Genomic DNA, 24,661 nt, shown 5'->3' on the forward strand with positions numbered 1-24,661 from the left:
CACCAGTGCCGCCTTAACGCCAGCTGGAAATGGGGCCCTTACATTCATTATAATGCAATTATTGCTTCTTTTTTTTTGCAGAGTTTCACTATTTATCAAGGCCACTTGGCGCTAATAATGATGTTTAGGCTACTGAGGCTACTGATGTATTCATAATTTGACTCGCGTCTTGACCGTGCATCTTGGTGGTCGGGGTAGGGTGTTGTTTAGGTCTCCGGTAGCCTCTGGAACTGCCGATCTGCGGCCAACAAGGCAGAGTTCATCTCAGCCTATGCCTCCCTCCAGTCCCTCGACTTCTTGGCACTGACGGAAACATGGATCACCACAGACAACACCGCTACTCCTACTGCTCTCTCTTCGTCCGCCCACGTGTTCTCGCACACCCCGAGAGCTTCTGGTCAGCGGGGTGGTGGCACCGGGATCCTCATCTCTCCCAAGTGGTCATTCTCTCTTTCTCCCCTTACCCATCTGTCTATCGCCTCCTTTGAATTCCATGCTGTCACAGTTACCAGCCCTTTCAAGCTTAACATCCTTATCATTTATCGCCCTCCAGGTTCCTCGGAGAGTTCATCAATGAGCTTGATGCCTTGATAAGCTCCTTTCCTGAGGACGGCTCACCTCTCACAGTTCTGGGCGACTTTAACCTCCCCACGTCTACCTTTGACTCATTCCTCTCTGCCTCCTTCTTTCCACTCCTCTCCTCTTTTGACCTCACCCTCTCACCTTCCCCCTACTCACAAGGCAGGCAATATGCTCGACCTCATCTTTACTAGATGCTGTTCTTCCACTAACCTCATTGCAACTCCCCTCCAAGTCTCCGACCACTACCTTGTATCCTTTTCCCTCTCGCTCTCATCCAACACTTCCCACACTGCCCCTACTCGGATGGTATCGCGCCGTCCCAACCTTCGCTCTCTCTCCCCGCTACTCTCTCCTCTTCCATCCTATCATCTCTTCCCTCTGCTCAAACCTTCTCCAACCTATCTCCTGATTCTGCCTCCTCAACCCTCCTCTCCTCCCTTTCTGCATCCTTTGACTCTCTATGTCCCCTATCCTCCAGGCCGGCTCGGTCCTCCCCTCCCGCTCCGTGGCTCGACGACTCATTGCGAGCTCACAGAACAGGGCTCCGGGCAGCCGAGCGGAAATGGAGGAAAACTCGCCTCCCTGCGGACCTGGCATCCTTTCACTCCCTCCTCTCTACATTTTCCTCCTCTGTCTCTGCTGCTAAAGCCACTTTCTACCACTCTAAATTCCAAGCATCTGCCTCTAACCCTAGGAAGCTCTTTGCCACCTTCTCCTCCCTCCTGAATCCTCCCCCCCTCCCTTCTCTGCAGATGACTTCGTCAACCATTTTGAAAAGAAGATCGACGACATCCGATCCTCGTTTGCTAAGTCAAACGACACCGCTGGTTCTGCTCACACTGCCCTACCCTGTGCTCTGACCTCTTTCTCCCCTCACTCTCCAGATGACATTTTGCGTCTTGTGACGGCCGGCCGCCCAACAACCTGCCCGCTTGACCCTATCCCCTCCTCTCTTCTCCAGACCATGTCTGGTGACCTTCTCCCTTACCTCACCTCGCTCATCAACTCATCCCTGACCGCTGGCTACGTCCCTCCCGTCTTCAAGAGAGCGAGAGTTACCCCCCTTCAAGACTAGTCATTCAACTGAGACTGCTCTTCTCTGTATCACGGAGGCACTCCGCACTGCTAAAGCTAACTCTCTCTCCTCTGCTCTCATCCTTCTAGACCTATCGGCTGCCTTCGATACTGTGAACCATCAGATCCTCCTCTCCACCCTCTCCGAGTTGGGCATCTCCGGCGCGGCCCATGCTTGGATTGCGTCCTACCTGACAGGTCGCTCCTACCAGGTGGCGTGGCGAGAATCTGTCTCCTCACCACGCGCTCTCACCACTGGTGTCCCCCAGGGCTCTGTTCTAGGCCCTCTCCTATTCTCGCTATACACCAAGTCACTTGGCTCGGTCATAACCTCACATGGTCTCTCCTATCATTGCTATGCAGACGACACACAATTAATCTTCTCCTTTCCCCCCTCTGATGACCAGGTGGCGAATCGCATCTCTGCATGTCTGGCAGACATATCAGTGTGGATGACGGATCACCACCTCAAGCTGAACCTCGGCAAGACGGAGCTGCTCTTCCTCCCGGGAAGGACTGCCCGTTCCATGATCTCGCCATCACGGTTGACAACTCCATCGTGTCCTCCTCCCAGAGCGCTAAGAACCTTGGCGTGATCCTGGACAACACCCTGTCGTTCTCAACTAACATCAAGGCGGTGGCCCGTTCCTGTAGGTTCATGCTCTACAACATCCGCAGAGTACGACCCTGCCTCACACAGGAAGCGGCGCAGGTCCTAATCCAGGCACTTGTCATCTCCCGTCTGGATTACTGCAACTTGCTGTTGGCTGGGCTCCCTGCCTGTGCCATTAAACCCCTACAACTCATCCAGAACGCCGCAGCCCGTCTGGTGTTCAACCTTCCCAAGTTCTCTCACGTCACCCCGCTCCTCCGCTCTCTCCACTGGCTTCCAGTTGAAGCTCGCATCCGCTACAAGACCATGGTGCTTGCCTACGGAGCTGTGAGGGGAACGGCACCTCAGTACCTCCAGGCTCTGATCAGGCCCTACACCCAAACAAGGGCACTGCGTTCATCCACCTCTGGCCTGCTCGCCTCCCTACCACTGAGGAAGTACAGTTCCCGCTCAGCCCAGTCAAAACTGTTCGCTGCTCTGGCCCCCAATGGGGAACAAACTCCCTCACGACGCCAGGACAGCGGAGTCAATCACCACCTTCCGGAGACACCTGAAACCTCACCTCTTTAAGGAATACCTAGGATAGGATAAAGTAATCCTTCTCACCCCCCTTAAAAGACTTAGATGCACTATTGTAAAGTGGCTGTTCCACTGGATGTCATAAGGTGAAAGCACCAATTTGTAAGTCGCTCTGGATAAGAGCGTCTGCTAAATGACTTAAATGTAATGTAAATGTTTATTTTGACGCTATCAAAATAAACTGTTATTGTGTTCCAACACATACGCTTTCTGTTTCATAGTTAAAATTGATGCATCGTGCCATTTGGTCCTCTAAATAGCTATACAACAGCAATATAGAGTAGTTAAATAGTACTACATCAATATCCATCTTGCCTCTGTTAGGCGTATGGAACAACCAGTGGATAAGTCGTTCTACAGTATTTCCTATTATCACATTCAAGGTTCTGAATGAACTTGAATACAGTCACTTAGAATTGGCCCCCTCATTAAACTAAGCTCAAACAATGATCACTAAGACTGTGGCTGCATCTCCAATGGTATTCCTTGTGTAGTGCACTACTTTTGAAGAGGGCTCATAGGGCTCTGGTCAAAAGAAGTGCACTATATCGGGAATAGCAAAGCCCTCTCGCTTACCCTCTGTTTACCAAGACGCAGCACGATCATACAGGAATTTAGTTTGTCCCAACTGGTTCCCCTTGGACGACCAGAATAATCACATTAGGATGGCTAATGCTAATATTAATGGCAATTGGAGGCGAGGCTGAAAATGTAGTAATCTGTTTAACCAGATGTGATTAGACAACAGCCACTGTTCTTTGAGATGAAACACATTTCCTGATGGCTTTGCCTTGAACAATTGTCTAATCTTTTATCATTTTATCTTGTAACATTATAATATAATACATGACATTAAGCAGACACTTTTGTCAAAAGTGCGTGCATAAATACATTTTGGTATGGGTGGCCCCAGCGGGAATCAAACCTACAATCACTGCGTTGCAAGGGCCACGCTCCATCTTGCTTTGCGAAATACGCTTTGCTATTCCCGATTAATTCAAAGACTCAATAATGGACACTCTGACAGTTGTGGCTGCTTCACGTGATGTATTGTTGTCTCTACCTCCTTGCCCTTTGTGCGGTTGTCTGTGCCCAATAATGTATGTACTATGTTTTGTGCTGCTACCATGTTGTGTTGCTACCATGCTGTGTTGTCATGTGTTTCTGACATGCTATGTTGCTGTCTTAGGTCTCTCTTTATGTAGTGTTGTCTCTCTTGTCGTGATGTGTGTTTTGTCTTATATTTGTGTTTTTAATCCCAGCCCCCGTCCCCACAGAGGACCTTTTGCCTTTTGGTAGGCCGTCACTGTAAATAAGATTTACTTCTTTAAATGACTTGCCTAGTTAAATAAAGGTTACATATTTTTGTTGTGCTGAAAATAAGTAAACCAAGTCATATGGGACCAATGTTATATATTCCAGAAGTATATATTCCAGAAGTATATACTCCAGAAGTATATTAGGTATCAAGAGATGAGACAACATTTGCGATCACACTGTCCTACGATGTCTATGAAAAGGTTTGCAAAACATTCAGTCAATTGTATTTCTTACACATCCTAGTAATCATGTTTTGGCAGGTTGACAGATCATCTCGTCTTCACCAGTGTGCATATAAGTGCCTGAAGATTTCTCTTTTTACCACACCAATCAGTTCTATCGCTGTGTGTATGTATGTATGTATGTATGTATGTATGTATGTATGTATGTATGTATGTGTGTGTGTGTGTGTGTGTGTGTGTGAAGATCTAATTTCATGTTGGTGTCGTGCTAGTGGGTGTGTAAAGCTTTAAGTCTGTACTCACGGATGTTGTTTGTGTTCTCCTGCACAATGTCCGTCTTGAGCAGGTTGTCGGCCAGGATGAAGGCCCCCTGCTCCACCGTATCCAGCAGCATGGTGGCTGCTCTCAGCTGCTCCCCGGTGCTCAGGTCCCTCCACGCCGACTGGGCCTGGGGCTGAAGCAGGTTGTTCACGGTCTCCACCATGGCCTGCACCAGACAACATGGAGAGTTAGCGACATGAAGATAGTGGAGGGGACGAAGCAACCAGAGCATTAGTATGGAGGTAGCAAGGCAAGGGATCAGTATGGGTTATGGAAGCACTTCAGACTGTACTGTCACCAGTGATATTAACAATGGGCCATTTTAAAAAAGTGGTAGTTAACAGGTTATTAGGGATGTCAATTCAGTTATGCCAGGACTTTTCAGAGGAAGAAATATTATGGAAGGTTAGTCACAGATGTTTGCAGGATCTTGGGAGATGTTAGATATTACCAGAGATTTTCGAGAAAGTCATCTCAAATAGGGCATAGCAACATTGCGCTAAGGTGAATACGTGTAGACAAACAGGCAATGGTAATTCTTATGTTTCCAAGAGAAACAATGACATTATCTAAATAATTGAACAGGTGAAAGCCAGGCTGTGGCTGATGCATTTCCATGAATGTATTCAGCCCCAATAATCCCCATATTGCGCCATGCTACAGTATCACATGCATACAATTACAATGAAACAGAATACTTTGAAATAATCCTAATATATTATTCAGTACAGGCAGCCAATAGCGTACAGGTTGTTTTGTTTTCAGGCTCCTCAGGACGACCACTCTCTGAGGAACACTATTGTCTATTAATATTGTTTAACCTCAATTATGTTTTCCCTAATCCCACAATAAATTAACAGTCAGAAACCAATAAGCCAGGGAGAAAGAAAAGAGGGCATTCTCCGGAGAAGATGAACAATTTAGAGCAATTAAAGATGTAGAAATGCCGATGGCAAGACATTTGAATGGAATATTAATTGGTCAAGCTGAACCATTCTATCCCTCTGATGCAACAGAAGAAAATGCATAATCATAACTGAAAATAAAACGCTTATCCATGAATGCACAGCATTCACAGTTGCTCTTTCATCTCAAAACATAATAATCCAACATTGACAAGGACTATTGAACAGTGGTTTTCGAAAAAGCACTGAAAAGAGTGGGAACAAAATATGAATTTTAAAGAAATCATCACAGCCTCTTCTGATATCCCACAACTTCAAAGGGCAATTTACTCTTCCTCGTTTGCAAAGATGGAAGCCGCACTTGATCGTAAATGCACGAGAGTCTGAGGGAGAAACATTAAGCCCTTTAAGAGGGGGGAGAACAATCTCCTCCAACGCCGCATATGGCAATACCTTGGTGTGATCCCCGCGGCCACAGCAGGTTCTGTTTTTGATCAATGGACTATGAAAGAGAATAGGAGTTTTCGAAGATGATATCAGAGCACCTGGGGGACGAAACCTCAGGCAATGCAATTCGATAACAGCACATGGGAGCTGCCCTGCAGAATTCAACTGATTACAATGAAGTAATTCTATAAACATTATAGACATTACAATCCACACACACAAGAGTTATCAGCCTCAAACTGTCTCAGTTTTGGACTGAATGGCAGCTAGACTAGAGTATCTCTGGAAGAGGAAGAGTGGTGATCGTATTCAACTCCGTAGCGGGCTGCAATGAAGGGAATATCAAATAGAAGCATCTGGCTTTTCCACACTCCTCAGCGCACAGATGCTGTCATTTTTTAAAGGCTTTTTTTAAAGGCAGGCAGGCATCCAACTTTGATGTAATTATTCATTATCTCCAGCCAATCGCACCTTTTGACATCAACGGAGACGGCGAGGTTGATTCGCTCTCAATTAAGGAGCTCTTTCTCTGCGGCACTGACATATTTTCCCCTTCGCCAGGTCTGGTTTAAATATTGAAAGAATGAATCATCAGTGGCTGTGTGTTAGATGGGTGGATGTGCAGAATGAAGTGTTGGACCATCCACAAAATGTCGCTTGGACAGTTTCAGGTACAGTACATACAGTCGACGAAAGCCAAGTGATGAATGAAAAGAAGAAGAAAGACTGTAGAAAGCTTGGAGTATAGGGACATATTTCTAGGATGTTATGAAGTCTATCTAGTATGCAATTTGTCCTTCCAGAGATTACATGCTGGATCCATCAACAACATGATACACTCATCATTTTGTGTTAAGCCACTGAATTAGTTGCAGTCTTTGGGTATGGCACATAATAGGGTAGCATTTGCAAGTCAATGCGACATAAAGTCGTGTTTTGGATAGGGATACTCAGAAATGATAGGGCATTGATTGGAGTGCGGATTCAAGTATAAAGCCCCTAATTTTGAATCAGGAAGTCACATTTTGACAGGGCTTAGCTGCTTAATATGGGGTTATGATGCTTATCTGTGGACATAATAGAGAATCAATCAATTACGAATATAAATCTGGATTACTTGGACGGGTATCACGAGTCATAATTATTCAACGTCAACAGTGTATAACACTTCATGAAGAGTGTTTCAAGTAAGTTTAATGACGTTGGGGAATAAATATATACAGTGCCTTCAGAAAGTATTCATAACCCTTGACTTATGTTGCATTTTGTTGTGTTACACCCTGAATTCAAAATGGATTAGATATATTTTTTTTCCCCCTCACCCATAAAGCCACAACAGCCCATAATGACAAAGTGATCACATGTTCTTAGAAATCTTGCAAATGTATTGAAAATGACATACAGAAACATCTCATTTACATATATTCACACCCCAGAGTCAGTACTTTGTAGAGGTACCTTTGATGGTGATTACAGCTGAGTCTTTTTGGGTAAGTCTAAGAGCTTTGCACACCTGGATTGTACAATATTTTCCCTAAAAAAATATTTAAAAAATATTTAAAAAAAATAAAGTTCATAAATCATGTTAACCACTATTATAGAACACGGAATGAGTCCATGCAGCTTAATACGCAATTTGTTAAGCACATTTTACCTCCTGGATTTATTTAGGGGTTGAATACTAGACTGAAAATATTTAATCTTTTTATTTTTTATTAATTTTAAAAAAATTCTACAAACAAAATTCCACTGACATTATGGAGTACGGTGTCTAGATCAGTGACACAAAATATACATGTAATAAATATTTATTACAAGCTGTAACACAACAAAATGTGGAAAAAGTAAAGGGGTCTGAATACTTTCTGAAGGCACTAAGTTGGAGCAATTACGTTTAGCAGTGAGTTTACCCGTCCAGCCGGGAGCCTTCAGAGACAAATGAGATCGACGGTATATCCCTGGGGATGACACACACAAACTCCCACACCCTTTTCACGAGAGCCTCTAATTCCCAAAGGGGAGAGTGGAGGGGAGTGAAGGAGAGGAGAGAGAGGGATATGCACCCAAGCAGCACAACACACTCAGTGTAGTGGGGTAGAGGAGTGTTGATGCCTTACTGCAGCCAGGCTGCTTCTCCATCTGTCAAAAGCACTGGTTCGGCTCACAGAGCTCCAAACTTTCAACCACTGTTAGGTTTCCTACCCCCCCTCAGTTTCCTCTGCTCTCTTGAAAGATCCAAGCCACCCAGGGAAACCAACACTATCTGGTTCTTGGCTGGTCTGGAAAGGCTAATCATCAACTAGCTAGCCTCCGCCACCAAATGCTATGGTTGTGACAAGCTGTTGACTGGGCAAGAAAAAGCCCCCCTTCCAATACTTGTGAATTACATCCTTCCTTAATCCCCATCTCTCTTCCTTAAGTAGTTACTGATCTAATTCTACTAGGTTAAAGCACAGGTTCCAATACATAGCTTTCACCAATCCAGATCAATATCAGACCAGTGATAATTCCAAATAAGGGATGAAGGAATGATGCAATCTAGATTTGAACAGGGCCAATGTATCGTGCTGCGGCCATTTATACCAATGAAGGGGGAAGGAAGGGGTGGGTATTAGTATGGGACCTGGAACTGGTCCAAGTCAGCCCGTGTGGTGTGTGTGCTGATTGATGAAATGAACTCGAGGTCGGGGAAATTGATTCTGGCTGAGCTCAAACTCCCGTCACCGGCTTAGCAGAATGGAAGAAGGATGGAGCGCGAGTCAGACTAGTGGCCCTCACTTTCTCACTTTCCACTTCCTTATTCCACACGCTTTTCCTCTCACCCCCTATCTTGTTGACTTTTTTCTGCAACATGTTCAGTTGTGATATAGGAGAGGTTGCCGTCTTTCTGAGTTCTGTCTTTCATTTGGTCCTTATCTATATGTACCCCTCTTTCTCGCCCTCTACAAAATAGTATGGTAATAACACAACATACAATGCATGAACATCTCATTCCAAAATAAGGGGCATTAATATGGAGTTGGTCCCCCCTTTGCTGCTATAACGGGCTCCACTCTTCTGGGAAGGCTTTCACTAGATGTTGAAACATTGCCGCAGGGACAAGCTTCCAATCAGCCACAAGAGCATTAGTGAGGTCAGTCGGCGCTCCAATTCATCCCAAAGGTGTTTTATGGGGTTGAGGTCAGGGCTCTATGCAGGCCAGTCAAGATGTCCCACACCAATCTCGACAAACCATTTCTGTATGGACCTCGCTTTGTGCATGGGGGCATTGTCATGCTGAAACAGGAAAGGGCCTTCCCCAAACTGTTGTCACAAAGTTGGAAGCACAGAATCGTCTAGAATGTCATTGTATGCTGTAGCATTAAGACTGCCCTTCACTGGAACTAAGGGGCACAAACCATGATAAACAGCCCCAGACAATTATTACTCATCCACCAAACTTTACAGTTGGCACTATGCATTGGGGCAGGTAGCGTTCTCCTGGCATCCACTAAACCCAGATTCGTCCGTATGACTGCCAGATGGTGAAGCGTCATTCAACACTCCAGAGGACACGTTTCCACTGCTCCAGAGTCCAATGGCGGCGAGCTTTACACCACTGCAGCCGACGCTTGGCATTGCACATGGTGATCTTAGGCTTGTGTGTGACTGCTCGGCCATGGAAACCCATTTCATGAAGTTCCCGATGAACAGTTATTGTGCTGACGTTGCTTCCGGAGGTAGTTTGGAACTCGGTAGTAAGGGTTGCAACGAGGACAACACTCAGCGGCCCCATTCTGTGAGCTTCTGTGGCCTACCACTTCGCAGCTGAGCCGTTGTTGCTCCTAGACATTTCCACTTCACAATAACAGCACTTACAGTTGACCGGGGCAGCTCTAGCAAGGCAGAAATTTGACGAACTGACTTGTTGGAAAGGTGGCATCATATGACGGTGCCACGTTGAAAGTCACTACTAATATATCCGCAATCGACAGTTATACTAGTGAATGTGTGGGGCTTTCAAACACACAATACATGAGATAACAGTTAAGATCACAATAGAAAGACTAACAGGAAAACACACACTCAAGAAAGGTCATCCAAAGGTGAGTGTCAATATGAACATTGTCTCCCTTGTCAAATAATGTGCAAACAGCACCTCGTCACAAAGTCAACTACGACTCCAAGTCAAGCCTATTCACCCTGCAAATTAACTGAACACAGCAGGAAGACACTTCATGAGCAGTCCAAGGGTCTATAGGTAAATTAACTAAGAATTTACGACTCTGAGACAGAGGTACTTTTACGCTGAATGGCCATGATCTCATCGTATCCCTGTCGGACTCTGACCGTGAACAGACACGGCCCATATAACATAGCGAGGGTCGAGTCGGTAGACAGTAAACTGCAGGACAGAATGGTGGTTGGGGGGGGTTGGGTAGAGGGGAAACGGTCTTTATGACTATGTGGTCATTCTAACATCATCTTTTAACAAATTGTCCGGCAATAAAAATCGTAGAATCTCATGGACAAGGCAACGCTTCACTTCCGGCCTTTCTAAGGTGGTCTTCTGCAGTGACACGTTCACTAGATTACCCCCCATATACGAGAAAGAAGGGGAGAAGGGGTTACGTTGAACAAGGGGTCAGTACCCAATATCCAAACAATATTCCCGGGATTTCCTGGTCTATGATCTTCACTCACGCACGCAAGATACAATTGTCCTCTTTAACGGCGTAGGAAAGTTCTACCATGTGATAAATCCCTTCGCTCCACATACACTTAGCAGAAATTCGTCTCCCTTTGGAAATGTTATGTGTCGGCGGTCATTTTAAAGAGAAGGCGTTTGACCTTAGTTTGAAGCAAAGGGGATGTCATCACAGTAACAACCACAGTGTTTAAGCCACTAAACCAGAGAGTATTTAATACACCAAAGAGGATAGAAAGCTGGGAGCCATTTTGATTGTTTGAAATAAAAGAGCAGAAGCCTTTACGTATCTGATAGGGACATCATCCTTTATGGTAAAAACAGAGGCTGGGGGGGGTGGGGGGGGGTTTGCACTGAATGTTTGTAGTAAATCAAGTTAACAAATCATTTTAAAAAGGGACCAAAGAGGACCTACTGACAATACCCATGATGCTCTACACTATATTGACGTAGTATGCAAAGGAAATTGCTCACAAACTACTAAACGAGAGAGTAAATTAATATGAAGCTTTCAAAGATACGTTTTGCTTAAATTGGGATCCAATATCCTCAACCCTTTCCAGTAAGACGTCTCCACAATGTGACATGTTGAATTACAGTATCTATAAATATTGGTCTACTACAGACACCCTTGAATCTCTTTCTAAGGTGTTATTCCGTAATGGTCCCGCATAGACCCGGCGGCATGCGAATGGTGCCGTCATCCGCTCCACATAAAACAAGATGGACTCCCTAAATCAAGATGGTGAACCGGGCTCGTCTCATCTCCATTAGAGAGCAAACACCAGCTCCGTTCTCCCAATCGCCCATTAGCGTGGGGGCTAACGAGCAGTTGGGGGTGCATACCTGATCACCAATCTCAATAACATCCGCGCCCTCCGACGTGCACTGGCAGTCAATTCACCCAAGCCCATCTTCGCACTGCTATAATCTGTTTGTTTGATTTAAAAAAAAGTTATTTCTCACCCTGAGAAGTCTGGTTGAGCATTTAACATAATGTCTTTACCTTATTGAAAACGATCATTGCGCATGGTGTGCTCAGCCTGGTTCCAAAACAGAGGGTGTGTGTGTGTGCGTGTGTGTGTGTCTATGCATGTGTATATCTCTGTCTGTGCAAGCAGGTGCTGCAGAGCGAGGCATCTACCTTGGTGTCTTTTGTATGCCTTCACTATACCCCTTATGATGACAACCAGGGCTTCTGGTTGGAGAAAACGCCCAATTTCCTCAATCAATGAAAATCCCTCAAAGCCATAGCGCCGCGCAATCAAAGTCTGTGTATACGGAAGACTGGTAGATGTTCCATTATTCCAGTTCGTCGAGCAAGATTCCTTCCCCTTTTGTTTAACACGGTCAGGCGCACATTGACGCCATGTACACGGTTCAACCTTGTGCTCACACACACACACGTAGATACTAGTGTGCACATAAACATGTGTATACACACACACTCACTCACTCACTCACAGTATCGTCGATAAAGAATGTATTTCCTAGTCAGTGCATGTAAAACAATAAGCAAATGGCAACTGATACAAATCCGTACACACACACACTTATATATAGCCATACGCTGTGTCACACACACACACACACACACACACTTATACATAGCCATACGCTGTGTCACACACACACACACTTCATCCGGTGGAAAACGCACAATAAAACCGCCATTACATATTGAAGTGACTTCAGACACAACTCGGAGGATTTGAAACAACCAATGCATGTCGCCTAACAGATGTGACGCCACCACAGATACGTAGAACATCTGGAAGCTATAGGAACCATCTGTGGGGGGGAAGCGTGCGTGCGTGCGTGCATGCCAACTCATTCAGCAGCTCTTTTCAAGGCAGAGACGATATTCATGTCATTTTACTGACAAGACTGGATATCAACTCCACACTGGAGCTCAAGAAATAGTCCCTACAAATTGGTACACACATGCATAATGCATCAGGAAGAGTCCCCCCCCCCCTATATGAGTCTTGCCTGTCAGGGAAGTTCTGGTGGAGGGTGGGTTTTGACCGTGGAAGTCGGTGGGGGATTTAAATGCCTGGATGTCCTATGGAAAATCTTAAGAGTCAACTTACTTGATGGTAGTGTTGAGCGACTGCATAGCCAGTGAAGGTTATTACAATGTACTAATCGTTTCACAGCTGTGAATATATGCTACCATTACATCATCATGTGATCGTTGGCACACATCTCTGGTGATGTCAGCAAGAATATTGCTGTAGACGACTACAGATGATTAAAGATGGTTCATTTTATATCCTCGGAGAGCCTTTTCAAAATAAAGAAAAAACTCAAATGTGTTGAGTAGATGTCGTTGGTATCGCCAGCTTGACATTTCCTTCGAGCAAAAACATGATATCTTGTTTAACATGCATATCCAGAGCATAACCTATCCAACCATGACCAACCAATGTCCATGTGAAATCCATGAGCAACCAATGTCCATGTGAAATCCATGACCAACCAATATCCATGTGAAATCCATGACCAACCAATATCCATGTGAAATCCATGAGCAACCAATGTCCATGTGAAATCCATGACCAACCAATGTCCATGTGAAATCCATGACCAACCAATACCCATGTGAAATCCATGAGCAACCAATGTCCATGTGAAATCCATGACCAACCAATGTCCATGTGAAATCCATGACCAACCAATGTCCATGTGAAATCCATGACCAACCAATATCCATGTGAAATCCATGAGCAACCAATGTCCATGTGAAATCCATGAGCAACCAATGTCCATGTGAAATCCATGACCAACCAATATCCATGTGAAATCCATGAGCAACCAATGTCCATGTGAAATCCATGAGCAACCAATGTCCATGTGAAATCCATGACCAACCAATGTCCATGTGAAATCCATGACCAACCAATATCCATGTGAAATCCATGAGCAACCAATGTCCATGTGAAATCCATGACCAACCAATGTCCAAGTGAAATCCATGAGCAACTAATGTTCATGTGAAATCCATGAGCAACCAATGTCCATGTGAAATCCATGAGCAACCAATGTCCATGTGAAATCCATGAGCAACCAATGTCCATGTGAAATCCATGAGCAACTAATGTTCATGTGAAATCCATGAGCAACCAATGTTCATGTGAAATCCATGAGCAACCAATGTCCATGTGAAATCCATGAGCAACCAATGTTCATGTGAAATCCATGAGCAATCAATGTTATTATGACATCATATGCATTACATATGTATATAGTTTCTTCCTTCAAAAGCCATCACAACACCAACACAGGGGTATGAAAACAGCATTAAGAGGCAAAGCATGCTGGGAAGGAGTGTTGAATTGGTTGCAGGGCTGGGGGTTGTCGTTAGAATTAGGGCATCAGGATGTGGGTAAGAAAGTGAGGACCCCAAAATTTGACCTGTGGATCAAAAACGTTAACTAGCAATAGTTGCATCCTGACCAAAACATAGCATAACTAAGTGTTATAAATGGCTCCAATTTTTTTTAAATACAATTTCATGAGGTCAAAGTTTACTTAGCAGACCCAACATTGAGCAACAAATGCCTCCACAGGCAGGAATATCACTAGCACAAAGCATGACGTTAGGGTGCGACAACAAGTCACAATCATGCTTACACCAAAACAGAAACATTTCAATGGGTTGGGTAGGAGGATGCTGGGTGAAAGACAAGAGTCAAAATACCTGCACGTAAATCCTACATGAGCGCTCTCTTTTCTGCAGCTGCAAACCACCAAAACATGTTACAGTTAGCAAAAGGTAGACACATACAACTTCCATTAGCATGGTTTACAGTGTGTGGATGGAGAGAAAAGAAATACATCATTTGATTTTTTAAAAATGGGTCCACATTAGCTTTTTCAGAGGCAGCAGCTCTTCTTCCTGGGGTCCACAAAAAACAGTAACAAAACACTGATGCACGAGGACAGTCACATTAAATGCACAACAATAAACAAACAAACACAACAAATAAATATAATAATACAAACAAAAACAAATAAGGTCATTTTGCTGTTTGCTTGAGTAATTGAAGACGGGAGTTGCCTTGCCTGGTTAAAGGTTAAATCAAATAAACTAAATAAACATTAAAAATGCGACCATGTATGATACTCTGCGTTGCCATGAATTTGTTTTGGACTTGGGGTCTGCGAAGAGACCCCTGGTGGCATGTCTTGTGGGGTATGTATGGGTGTCTGAAGAGACTCCTGGTGGCATGTCTTGTGGGGTATGTATGGGTGTCTGAAGAGACCCCTGGTGGCATGTCTTGTGGGGTATGTATGGGTGTCTGAAGAGACTCCTGGTGGCATGTCTTGTGGGGTATGTATGGGTGTCTGAAGAGACCCCTGGTGGCATGTCTTGTGGGGTATGTATGGGTGTCTGAAGAGACCCCTGGTGGCATGTCTTGTGGGGTATGTATGGGTGTCTGAGCTGAATGTTATTTGATTACGCAGATAATCTGGAATTTTAGTACAGTAATACCCCTCATAAAAACTAGAAGAGAAGCAGTTCATCTCACGTCAGCCCTCAACCAGGAAAGACTGCCATGTAGGTTGTGTAAGTTAGTTGTGTATGTGCAGTTAAGGCCGTGCTGCTCTGTTTTGAGCCAGCTCCAGCTTTGCTAGGTCTCTCTTTGCTGCACTTGACCATATTACCGGACAGTAATCAAGATGGTCCAAGCCCGAACTAGTACAGTTGATTTGTGTAAAAAAATAAAAAACGCTGAACAAAATGTCACCTCTCCGACTTTGGCTAATTAAGACTTTCTCGTTTTATATAAACTGTGTGAAAAAAGGGCATGCACATTAATTATTCCCTCTCATAGAAAACATCACAAAGAATCAGTCTTAATTAGCACTGAAACGTGACACACGGTCCAAGTGGGGATTGGGGCTGAGACGTAGCTCCGCTTTCAAGTTGGAGTTTCAAGGTTACCACTTGTTCCTGTGAATAGGTGGAGAGAAAGGAACTAAAGAGGAACTATTTAACCTGGAGACCTCGTCACTGCAGGAGTAGGGCTAAACCTAAAATGTGGCATACCTGGGACTGATGTTAGCGGGTCAATCCAGTAGGTTGAGATTTCAAAGTAGCACTGGAGAACTAACACCTGGCTAGGCTACATAACCGCTCATGTGTCCCCAATTGGAATTATACCATCTGAAATAAAGGAAGTCTCCTAGTTGCCTGGAGTTGGAGAACACTAGATATAAACAGAGACCTATTCTGTTAGCCTAGCCTAGCGCGTAACACTGGGTTGGGAACAGAATACATAAACAGAGGCCTATTCTGTTAGCCTAGCGCGCAACACTGGGCTGGGAACAGACTACATAAACAGAGGCCTATTCTGTTAGCCTAGCCTAGCGCGCAACAATGGGCTGGGAACAGAATACATAAACAGAGACATAATTCTGTTAGCCTAACGCGCAACACTGGGCTGGGAACAGAATACATATACAGAGACCTAATTCTGTTAGCCTAGCCTAACGCGCAACACTGGGCTGGGAACAGAATACATAAACAGAGGCATATTCTGTTAGCCTAGCGCGTAACACTGGGCTGAGAACAGAATACATAAACAGAGGCCTATTCTGTAAGCCTAGCGTGCAACACTGGGCTGGGAACAGAATACATAAACAGAGACCTAATTCTGTTAGCCTAACGCGCAACACTGGGAACAGAATCCATAAATAGAGACCTAATTCTGTTAGCCTAGCCTAACGCGCAACACTGGGCTGGGAACAGAATACATAAACAGAGGCGTATTCTGTTAGCCTAGCGCGTAACACTGGGCTGGGAACAGAATACATAAACAGAGGCCTATTCTGTAAGCCTAGCGCGCAACACTGGGCTGGGAACAGAATACATAAACAGAGGCCTATTCTGTTAGCCTAGCGCGCAACACTGGGCTGGGAACAGAATACATAAACAGAGGCCTATTCTGTTAGCCTAGCGCGCAACACTGGGCTGGGAACAGAATACATAAACAGAGACCTATTCTGTTAGCCTAGCCTAGTGCGTAACACTGGGCTGGGAACAGAATACATAAACAGAGACCTAATTCTGCTAGCCTAGCCTAACGCGCAACACTGGGCTGGGAACAGAATACATAAACAGAGGAGCCTAGCGTAACACTGGGCTGGGAACAGAATACATAAACAGAGGCCTATTCTGTAAGCCTAGCGCGCAACACTGGGCTGGGAACAGAATACATAAACAGAGACCTAATTCTGTTAGCCTAACGCGCAACACTGGGAACAGAATCCATAAACAGAGACCTAATTCTGTTAGCCTAACGCGCAACACTGGGAACAGAATACATAAACAGAGACCTAATTCTGTTAGCCTAGCCTAGAGCGCAACACTGGGCTGGGAACAGAATACATAAACAGAGACCTATTCTGTTAGCCTAGTCTAGCGCGCAACACTGGGCTGGGAACAGAATACATAAACAGAGACCTATTCTGTTAGCCTAGTCTAGCGCGTAACACTGGGCTGGGAACCGAATACATAAACAGAGACCTAATTCTGTTAGCCTAGCCTAGCGCGTAGCTTTGAAGAAATGCTAATGCACTCCTGATTGTCTGCGGTGAGTGCCGTCTTCCTCCTAAAGGAGGACTCTAGCATTACAGTCAGCCTACTTTCCTGGAAGTGGTCCTGTTAGCGCCTTCAACATGGCCCTTCGGTCATGAAAGTGGTACATATCATGGCGTTTACCAACTCAATCGGCTCTTTGTCTGCCGGCAGAGAGACTTTGTGCTTGCTATCAAAGGAATCTTTCATTGCGTTAGCTCTTAGCAGATTGTGTCAAAAATGATTGAGCTCCGAGGTAAACACACGCGCGCGAGACAGAGAAATGGGAGGGAGGGAGCACGGCGCTAGGGGCTGCTACAGTAAGTCACCATGGATTAAAGGGGAAAGGATGGAGGACAACCTTGAATAGTACAGAGAGAGTGCTAGGGGAGAATTTAGCAGTTCCTTGATGTACTAGATAGTTAAGAGTATTTATCAGAGCTAAATGTAGCATTCCTTCCCCATTTGAGCTGCACTGCTTTTACTAGTATCTTTTTAGGGGTATCGTCATAAAGTGAAGACGCAAGTCTAGGCTATTGTTTGTTTCGAAATATATTCACAGCGCATCGCCCTCAGTTTCAGGATAATGTGACGGCAACAAAACGAAAAGGTTACTCTCCTCTAAAGCGTTACTTGAATTTGACCTGTTCTTCATTTTTTTATTTTCAAAAGGTCTACCTCGTAAAAGCCGTCGATGAGGTGACCACAAGTGCAAGACGCCATGTTCTTCTCCTCGGCCCGTTGGCTATCATTATCGTCCTGCTCTCCAGTGGAGGGAGCAACACTAAAACCTCAAAGGAGACATCTGGCTGCATGCGGCAATGAAATGAAGTCTGCGAAGAAAAGCTATTGGGAAACAGGTGTTCGTGTTCCACTACCAAGTGAAGCTGCTCAAACAAATTAACGGCTGACATTTTTGAATTTTACCGATGTTTGCTTTTCCGTTGGTTGCTTCCACAGACATAATGTATTATTTTTATCTCACCTTGCCCGAGTGGCCCTAGGTGTACCCAACTGTGAATTCGGGGCATAATTGCATTAGTTTGAGGCGACAAACAGCAATATCTAATACATTTCCCCTGTCTCGAAGGAAACAAGCGGCATGAGCACCATTTCAGACGTACAACCCCGTAATTGATTTATTTATTTTTTAATCTGCCTAGTTTGGAATAATCCTATCCATGCGTCTGCCGGTATAATTAGTGATTGCCACAACCGACTTTGGTGTTGCAAAGCAGTACAGCCTACGAGGCAAGGCTTCAAAATACCCCCCCACCTCACACAGTTGGCTGGCTGTTGGTTCTTTTCCTTGAGCAGCAGCAGACTGCTACCTACACGTGAGAAATAATGCAGGTTATCATTCGGTATGGGGCCGGAGCGCAGATCATTAAAACAATGCCTACTGTTCAGGTTTGCCTGGTGTGAAGGCCTTGTCAGGCTGGTGGGGAAATACAAGTTTCAGAGGAAGGAAACACGTGCTAACTACAGGTTGAGAAAGTTGAGTGAAGTCAGTTCTTTCTTTGACCTATGAATACATTCTCGTGTATATCCTCCTTCCTTCATCTTGTGTCCTTGGTGACCACTGATCTGAGCAATGTGGATAACCAAGGCAGAAGGCTGGAAAGCCCACTGGTTATGTTGCTCTCACCCGTCAAGATCAGTAGTCACCTAGGGAAGGAGACGAGGAGAGGAAATCATTAATGAGTATTGGCACACAACCATTGCTTTTCCCCAGACACATACCTTGTTGAGGCTGCGGGCTGCGCTATCTTTGCCTCCAGGGGTAAGGTTCCTAAGCTGCACGTCGAGTAGGTCCACAAGCTGACCCATGGCTTTGACTGTGTAGGTGATGTCCCCCGCCTGAAGGTTACTCTTGGTTTGCTCCGACAGCTCCCTGGCAATGATGGCTGCAGTCTCTCCGGCTTTGAGCTGGCAAAACCACAATATACACACAAATTAACCATGCATGGTTGCATACAGATACTCATTGACACGCACATAGTATGCAATTAACAACTGACCATCATGCTATGTGGCTATAGTAGAACCAGAAAAGGACGGGCCGTAGGGCAGATTAGGCAAATATCAAATCGGCTGGTCAAACTTGAGCCCAGTGGGCTTGTCGAGATTGGGGGTTTTGTGCAGAATTATCAATATTTGGCAAATAACTTTTCCCTTGGAGTCCTCAAGGAGAAAAAAATGGTCCGGTGTGTTAGTGTGTTATATGATTGGTTCATTGATATGAGTATTCAATATCCCATCCAATGTTACTGAATGACCAGTGTAAACTCTCTCTCATTCTACTTAAAGTAGCTAGAATCAAATCAATTCCAGTCGAACACTTACATCAGGAGAGAAGTCATCCGTCTCCCTTCATTCAAACACAAACTCCGCCTTGGACTAATCCTTTTCAGCATACACATTTCAACCGTGACAAATGGCATTATACAAACTGTTAGAAAATAATGTTGTTTAGCATGCGCAGATTTTCTGATTAAACCACCAGCGCCTGGAATTTTATAGGTGAATGCACACCGGAACAACAGAGTATCGACAGACTTCTCCCCTGAGAGTCTATCAGCAGCATGAACCTAACTGTCTGACGTGCTGTGCTTTGGCAAGGTCTTTTGGGGGGGGGGGGGACAGCAACGATCATTCCAGTCTATTTCCCTCCAGCGGTCTAAAGCCATGAAAAATGCCTCTTTCCTTTATGTTTTTATATAATTCCATCATCCGCAATAATTCCAACCTCCAACTCTCTCTCTCACGCATCTCTCACGCCTCTCCCGCGCATCTCTCACGCCACTCCGCACATCTCTCCCGCGCATCTCTCACACATCTCTCACGCCTCTCCCGTGCATCTCCCGCGCATCTCTCACGCATCTCCCGCGCATCTCTCACGCCTCTCCCGCGCATCTCTCACGCATCTCCCTGGCCTCATGCCTGTCTCGCTCTCACGCCTCTCTCCCTCTCATGCACTCTCACGCCGCTCTCTCTCTCTCGCCTCTCTCTCTTGCGCATCTCTCACGTCTCACTCGCGCCTCTCTCGCGCATCTCTCGCGTATCTCTCATGCCTCTCTCTCTCTCACGCTCTCACGCCTCTCTCTCTCGCTCTCATGCCTCTCTCTCTCTCGCTCTCATGCCTCTCTCTCTCGCTCTCATGCCTCTCTCTCTCATGCCTCTCTCTCTCTCTCGCTCATGCCTCTCTCTCTCTCTCTCGCTCGCTCATGCTTCTCTCTCTCTCTCTCGCTCTCTCTCTCTCTCTCTCATACCTCTCTCTCTCTCTCTCTCGCTCTCTCATACCTCTCTCTCTCTCTCTTATGCCCCTCACTCCCTCTCATGCCCCTCTCTCTCTCTCATGCCCCTCTCTCTCACGCCTCTCTCGCGCCTCTCGCGCCTCTCTCGCCTGTCTCTCGTCTCTCTCGCGTCTCTCTTGCGCATCTCTCACGCCTCTCCCGCGGATCTTTCACGCCTCTCCCGCGCATCTCTCACGCGTATCTCTCACGCCTCTCCCTCGCCTCATGCCTGTCTCGCTCTCACGCCTCTCTCTCGCGCTCTCTCTCTCTCAAGCCTCGCATGTCTCTCTCACGCCTCTCTCTCGCGCGCTCTCATGCCTCTCTCTCACGCCTTTCTCTTTCGCGCTCTCACGTCTCTCTCTCTCTCTCGCGCTCTCACGTCTCTCTCTCTCTCGCGCTCTCACGCCTCTCTCTCTCTCGCGCTCTCACGCCTCTCTCTCTCGCTCTCATGCCTCTCTCTCTCGCGCTCTCATGCCTCTCTTTCTCTCTCTCTCTCTCTCATGCCTCTCTCTCTCGCTCATGCCTCTCTCGCTCATGCCTCTCTCTCTCTCTCTCTCTCTCGCTCATGCCTCTCTCTCTCTCTCTCTCTCTCTCTCTCATGCCCCTCACTCCCTCTCATGCCCCTCACTCCCTCTCATGCCCCTCTCTCTCTCTCATGCCCCTCTCTCTCTCTTATGCCTCTCTCTTATGCTCTCTCTCTCGCATGCCCCTCCCTCCCTCTCTCATGCCCCTCCCTCCCTCTCTCATGCCCATCCCTCCCCCTCTCATGCCCCTCCCTCCCTCTCTCATGCCCCTCCCTCCCCTTCGCATGACCCTCTCTCCCCCTCGCATGACCCTCTCTCCCCCTCGCATGACCCTCTCTCCCCCGCATGACCCTCTCTCCCCCGCATGACCCTCTCTCCCCCCCGCATGCCCCTGTCTCCCTCTCTCATGCCCCTGTCTCCCTCTCGCATGCCCCTCCCTCCTCTCTCATGCCCCTCCCTCCCTCTCTTATGCCCCTCCCTCCCTCTCTTATGCCCCTCCCTCCCTCTCTTATGCCCCTCCCTCCCTCTCTTATGCCCCTTTCTCCCTCTCTCATGCCCCTTTCTCCCTCTCTCATGCCCCTCTCTCCCCCCCCGCATGCCCGTCTCCCTCTCTCATGCCCCTGTCTCCCTCTCGCATGCCCCTCCCTCCCTCTCTTATGCCCCTCCCTCTCTTATGCCCCTTTCTCCCTCTCTCATGCCCCTCTCTCCCCCAGCATGCCCCTGTCTCCCTCTCTCATGCCCCTCCCTCTCTTATGCCCCTCCCTCCCTCCCTCTCTTATGCCCCTCCCTCCCTCTCTTATGCCCCTCCCTCCCTCTCTTATGCCCCTTTCTCCCTCTAACATGCCCCTCCCTCTCTTATGCCCCTCTCTCCCTCTAACATGCCCCTCCCTCTCTTATGCCCCTTTCTCCCTCTAACATGCCCCTCCTCTCTTATGCCCCTCTCTCCCTCTAACATGCCCCTCCCTCTCTTATGCCCCTCTCTCCCTCTAACATGCCCCTCCCTCTCTTATGCCCCTTTCTCCCTCTAACATGCCCCTCCCTCTCTTATGCCCCTCTCTCCCTCTAACATGCCCCTCCTCTCTTATGCCCCTTTCTCCCTCTAACATGCCCCTCCTCTCTTATGCCCCTCTCTCCCTCTAACATGCCCCTCCTCTCTTATGCCCCTTTCTCCCTCTAACATGCCCCTCCCTCTCTTATGCCCCTCTCTCCCTCTAACATGCCCCTCCCTCTCTTATGCCCCTCTCTCATGCCCCTCTCTCATGCCCCTCTCTCAATTCAATTCACTTTATTGACATGGCAAGTTCATTATTACTTACATTGTCAAAGTATACATATTGAAAAATAAAAATATATATATAATATATATACAATGCTCAAATTAAGTTGTGCTGTTGAATGTGCTGACAACAAAATCACAAAAATTATCAATGGAAATCAAATTTATCAATCCATGGAGGTCTGGATTTAGAGTCACACTCAAAATTAAAGTGTAAAACCACACTACAGGCTGATCCAACTTTGATGTAATGTCCTTAAAACAAGTCAAAATTTACTCAGTAGTGTGTGTGGCCTCCACGTGCATGTATGACCTCCATACAACACCTGGGCATGCTCCTGATGAGGTGGCGGATGGTCTCCTGAGGGATCTCCTCCCAGACCTAGACTAAAGCATCCGCCACCTCCTGGACAGTCTGTGGATGGAGCGAGACATGATGTCCCAGATGTGCTCAATTGGATTCCGGTCTAGGGAACGGGCAGGCCAGTCCATAGCATCAATGCCTTCCTCTTGCAGGAACTGCTGACACACTCCAGCCACATGAGGTCTAGCATTGTCTTGCATTAGGAGGAACCCAGGGCCAACCACACCAGCATATGGTCTCACAAGGTGTCTCAGGATCTCATCTCGGTACCTAATGGCAGTAAGGCTACCTCTGGCGAGCACATGGAGGGCTGTGCTGCCCCCCAAAGAAATGCCATCCCACACCATGACTGACCCACCCCCAAAACGGTCATGCTGGAGGATGTTGCAGGCAACAGAACGTTCTCCACAGCGTCTCCAGACTCTGTCACGTCTGTCATGTGCTCAGTGTGAACCTGCTTTCATCTGTGAAGAGCACAGGGCGCCAGTGGCGAATTTGCCAATCTTCTCTGGCAAATGCCAAACGTCCTGCACGGTTTTGGGCTGTAAGCACAACCCCCACCTGTGGACGTCGGGCCCTCATACCAACCTCATGGAGTCTGTTTCTGACCGTTTGAGCAGACGCATGCACATTTGTGGCCTGCTGGAGGTCTGTTCCAAACAGCCATATTTACAACTTCATTGCTGTAGGAGAATGTTAAGGCTAAAAAGTTGACAAGGAGAGATTGTATTTTTTGGCTACTAATTGCTTTTTGGTAGATGTCTGTACTGTTTTTACTCCATCTATAGGCCTGTTTTGTATCATGTAATTTATTGGGCCGTGATGCTTCATGGTTGGGTTCTGCTCTTCTCAGATACACTGTGATTTTACTGTGGTCTAAGAGAGGTGTTAGTGGGCTGACTGTGAAGGCTCTGGGAGACTCTGGGTTTAGGTCGGTGAGGAGGTAGTATACAGTGCTGCTGCCAAGGGATGAGCTGTAGGTGTACCTACCAAAAGAGTCCCCTCTCAGCCTACCATTGACTATGTACAGACCCAGTGTTCGACAGAGCTTCTCTCTCTCTCTCTCGCCTCTCTCTCTCTCTCTCTCTCCCGTGCCTCCCTCTCTCTCTCTCGTGCCTCCCTCTCTCTCTCTCTCCCCCGTGCCTCTCTCTCTCTCTCCCCCGTGCCTCTCTCTCTCTCCCCCGTGCCTCTCTCTCTCTCCCCGTGCCTCTCTCTCTCTCCCCGTGCCTCCCTCTCTCTCTCCCGTGCCTCCCTCTCTCTCTCTCCCGTGTGTCTCCCTCTCTCTCCCGTGTGTCTCTCTCTCTCTCTCTCTCTCTCTCTCTCTCTCTCTCTCTCTCTCCCGTGCCTCTCCCTCTCTCTCCCGTGCCTCTCCCTCTCTCTCCCGTGTCTCCCTCTCTCTCCCGTGTCTCTCTCTCTCTCCCGTGCCTCTCTCTCTCTCTCCCGTGCCTCTCTCTCTCTCTCTCCGTGCCTCCCTCTCTCTCTCTCCGTGCCTGCCTCTCTCTCTCTCCCGTGCCTCTCTCTCTCTCCCGTGCTCTCTCTCTCTCTCTCTCTCTCTCCGTGCCTCTCTCTCCCCCGTGCCCTCTCTCTCTCCCCGTGCCCCTCTCTATCTCCCCGTGCCCCTCTCTATCTCCCCGTGCCCCTCTCTATCTCCCCGTGCCCCTCTCTATCTCCCCGTGCATCTCTCTCTCTCTCTCCCCGTGCATCTCTCTCTCTCTCTCTCGTGCCTCTCTCTCTCCCCCGTGCCTCTCTCTCTCTCTCTCCTCTCTCTCTCTCTCTCTCTCTCCTCTCTCTCTCTCTCTCTCTCTCTCTCTCTCTCTCTCTCTCTCTCTCTCTCTCTCTCTCTCTCTCTCTCTCTCTCTCTCTCTCTCTCTCTCTCTCTCTCTCTCTCTCTCTCTCTCTCTCTCT

The 24,661-nt window shown here is 47.0% G+C and overlaps 1 protein-coding gene across 6 annotated transcripts in view; it reads right to left on the minus strand.

The window, feature by feature from the left end:
* The window catches only part of LOC115138076 (adhesion G protein-coupled receptor L3-like), a 421,820-nt gene that overhangs the window by 82,898 nt on the left and 314,261 nt on the right, over positions 1-24,661 (minus strand). For 4 of the 6 annotated variants that reach the window (XM_065025470.1, XM_029674494.2, XM_029674484.2 and 1 more), the window contains exons 9-11: positions 19,040-19,225; positions 14,414-14,452; positions 4,654-4,837 (exon numbers count right to left, since the gene is read on the minus strand). In XM_065025470.1, the coding sequence (XP_064881542.1) occupies positions 4,654-4,837; positions 14,414-14,452; positions 19,040-19,225 (409 nt within the window). The remainder of the gene's footprint in view (positions 1-4,653; positions 4,838-14,413; positions 14,453-19,039; positions 19,226-24,661) is intronic. The other 2 variants (XM_029674495.2, XM_065025469.1) reach the window with 1 other exon arrangement.

Source organism: Oncorhynchus nerka, linkage group LG12 (assembly GCF_034236695.1).
Source record: "Oncorhynchus nerka isolate Pitt River linkage group LG12, Oner_Uvic_2.0, whole genome shotgun sequence".
In the NCBI taxonomy this organism is placed as follows: domain Eukaryota; kingdom Metazoa; phylum Chordata; class Actinopteri; order Salmoniformes; family Salmonidae; genus Oncorhynchus; species Oncorhynchus nerka.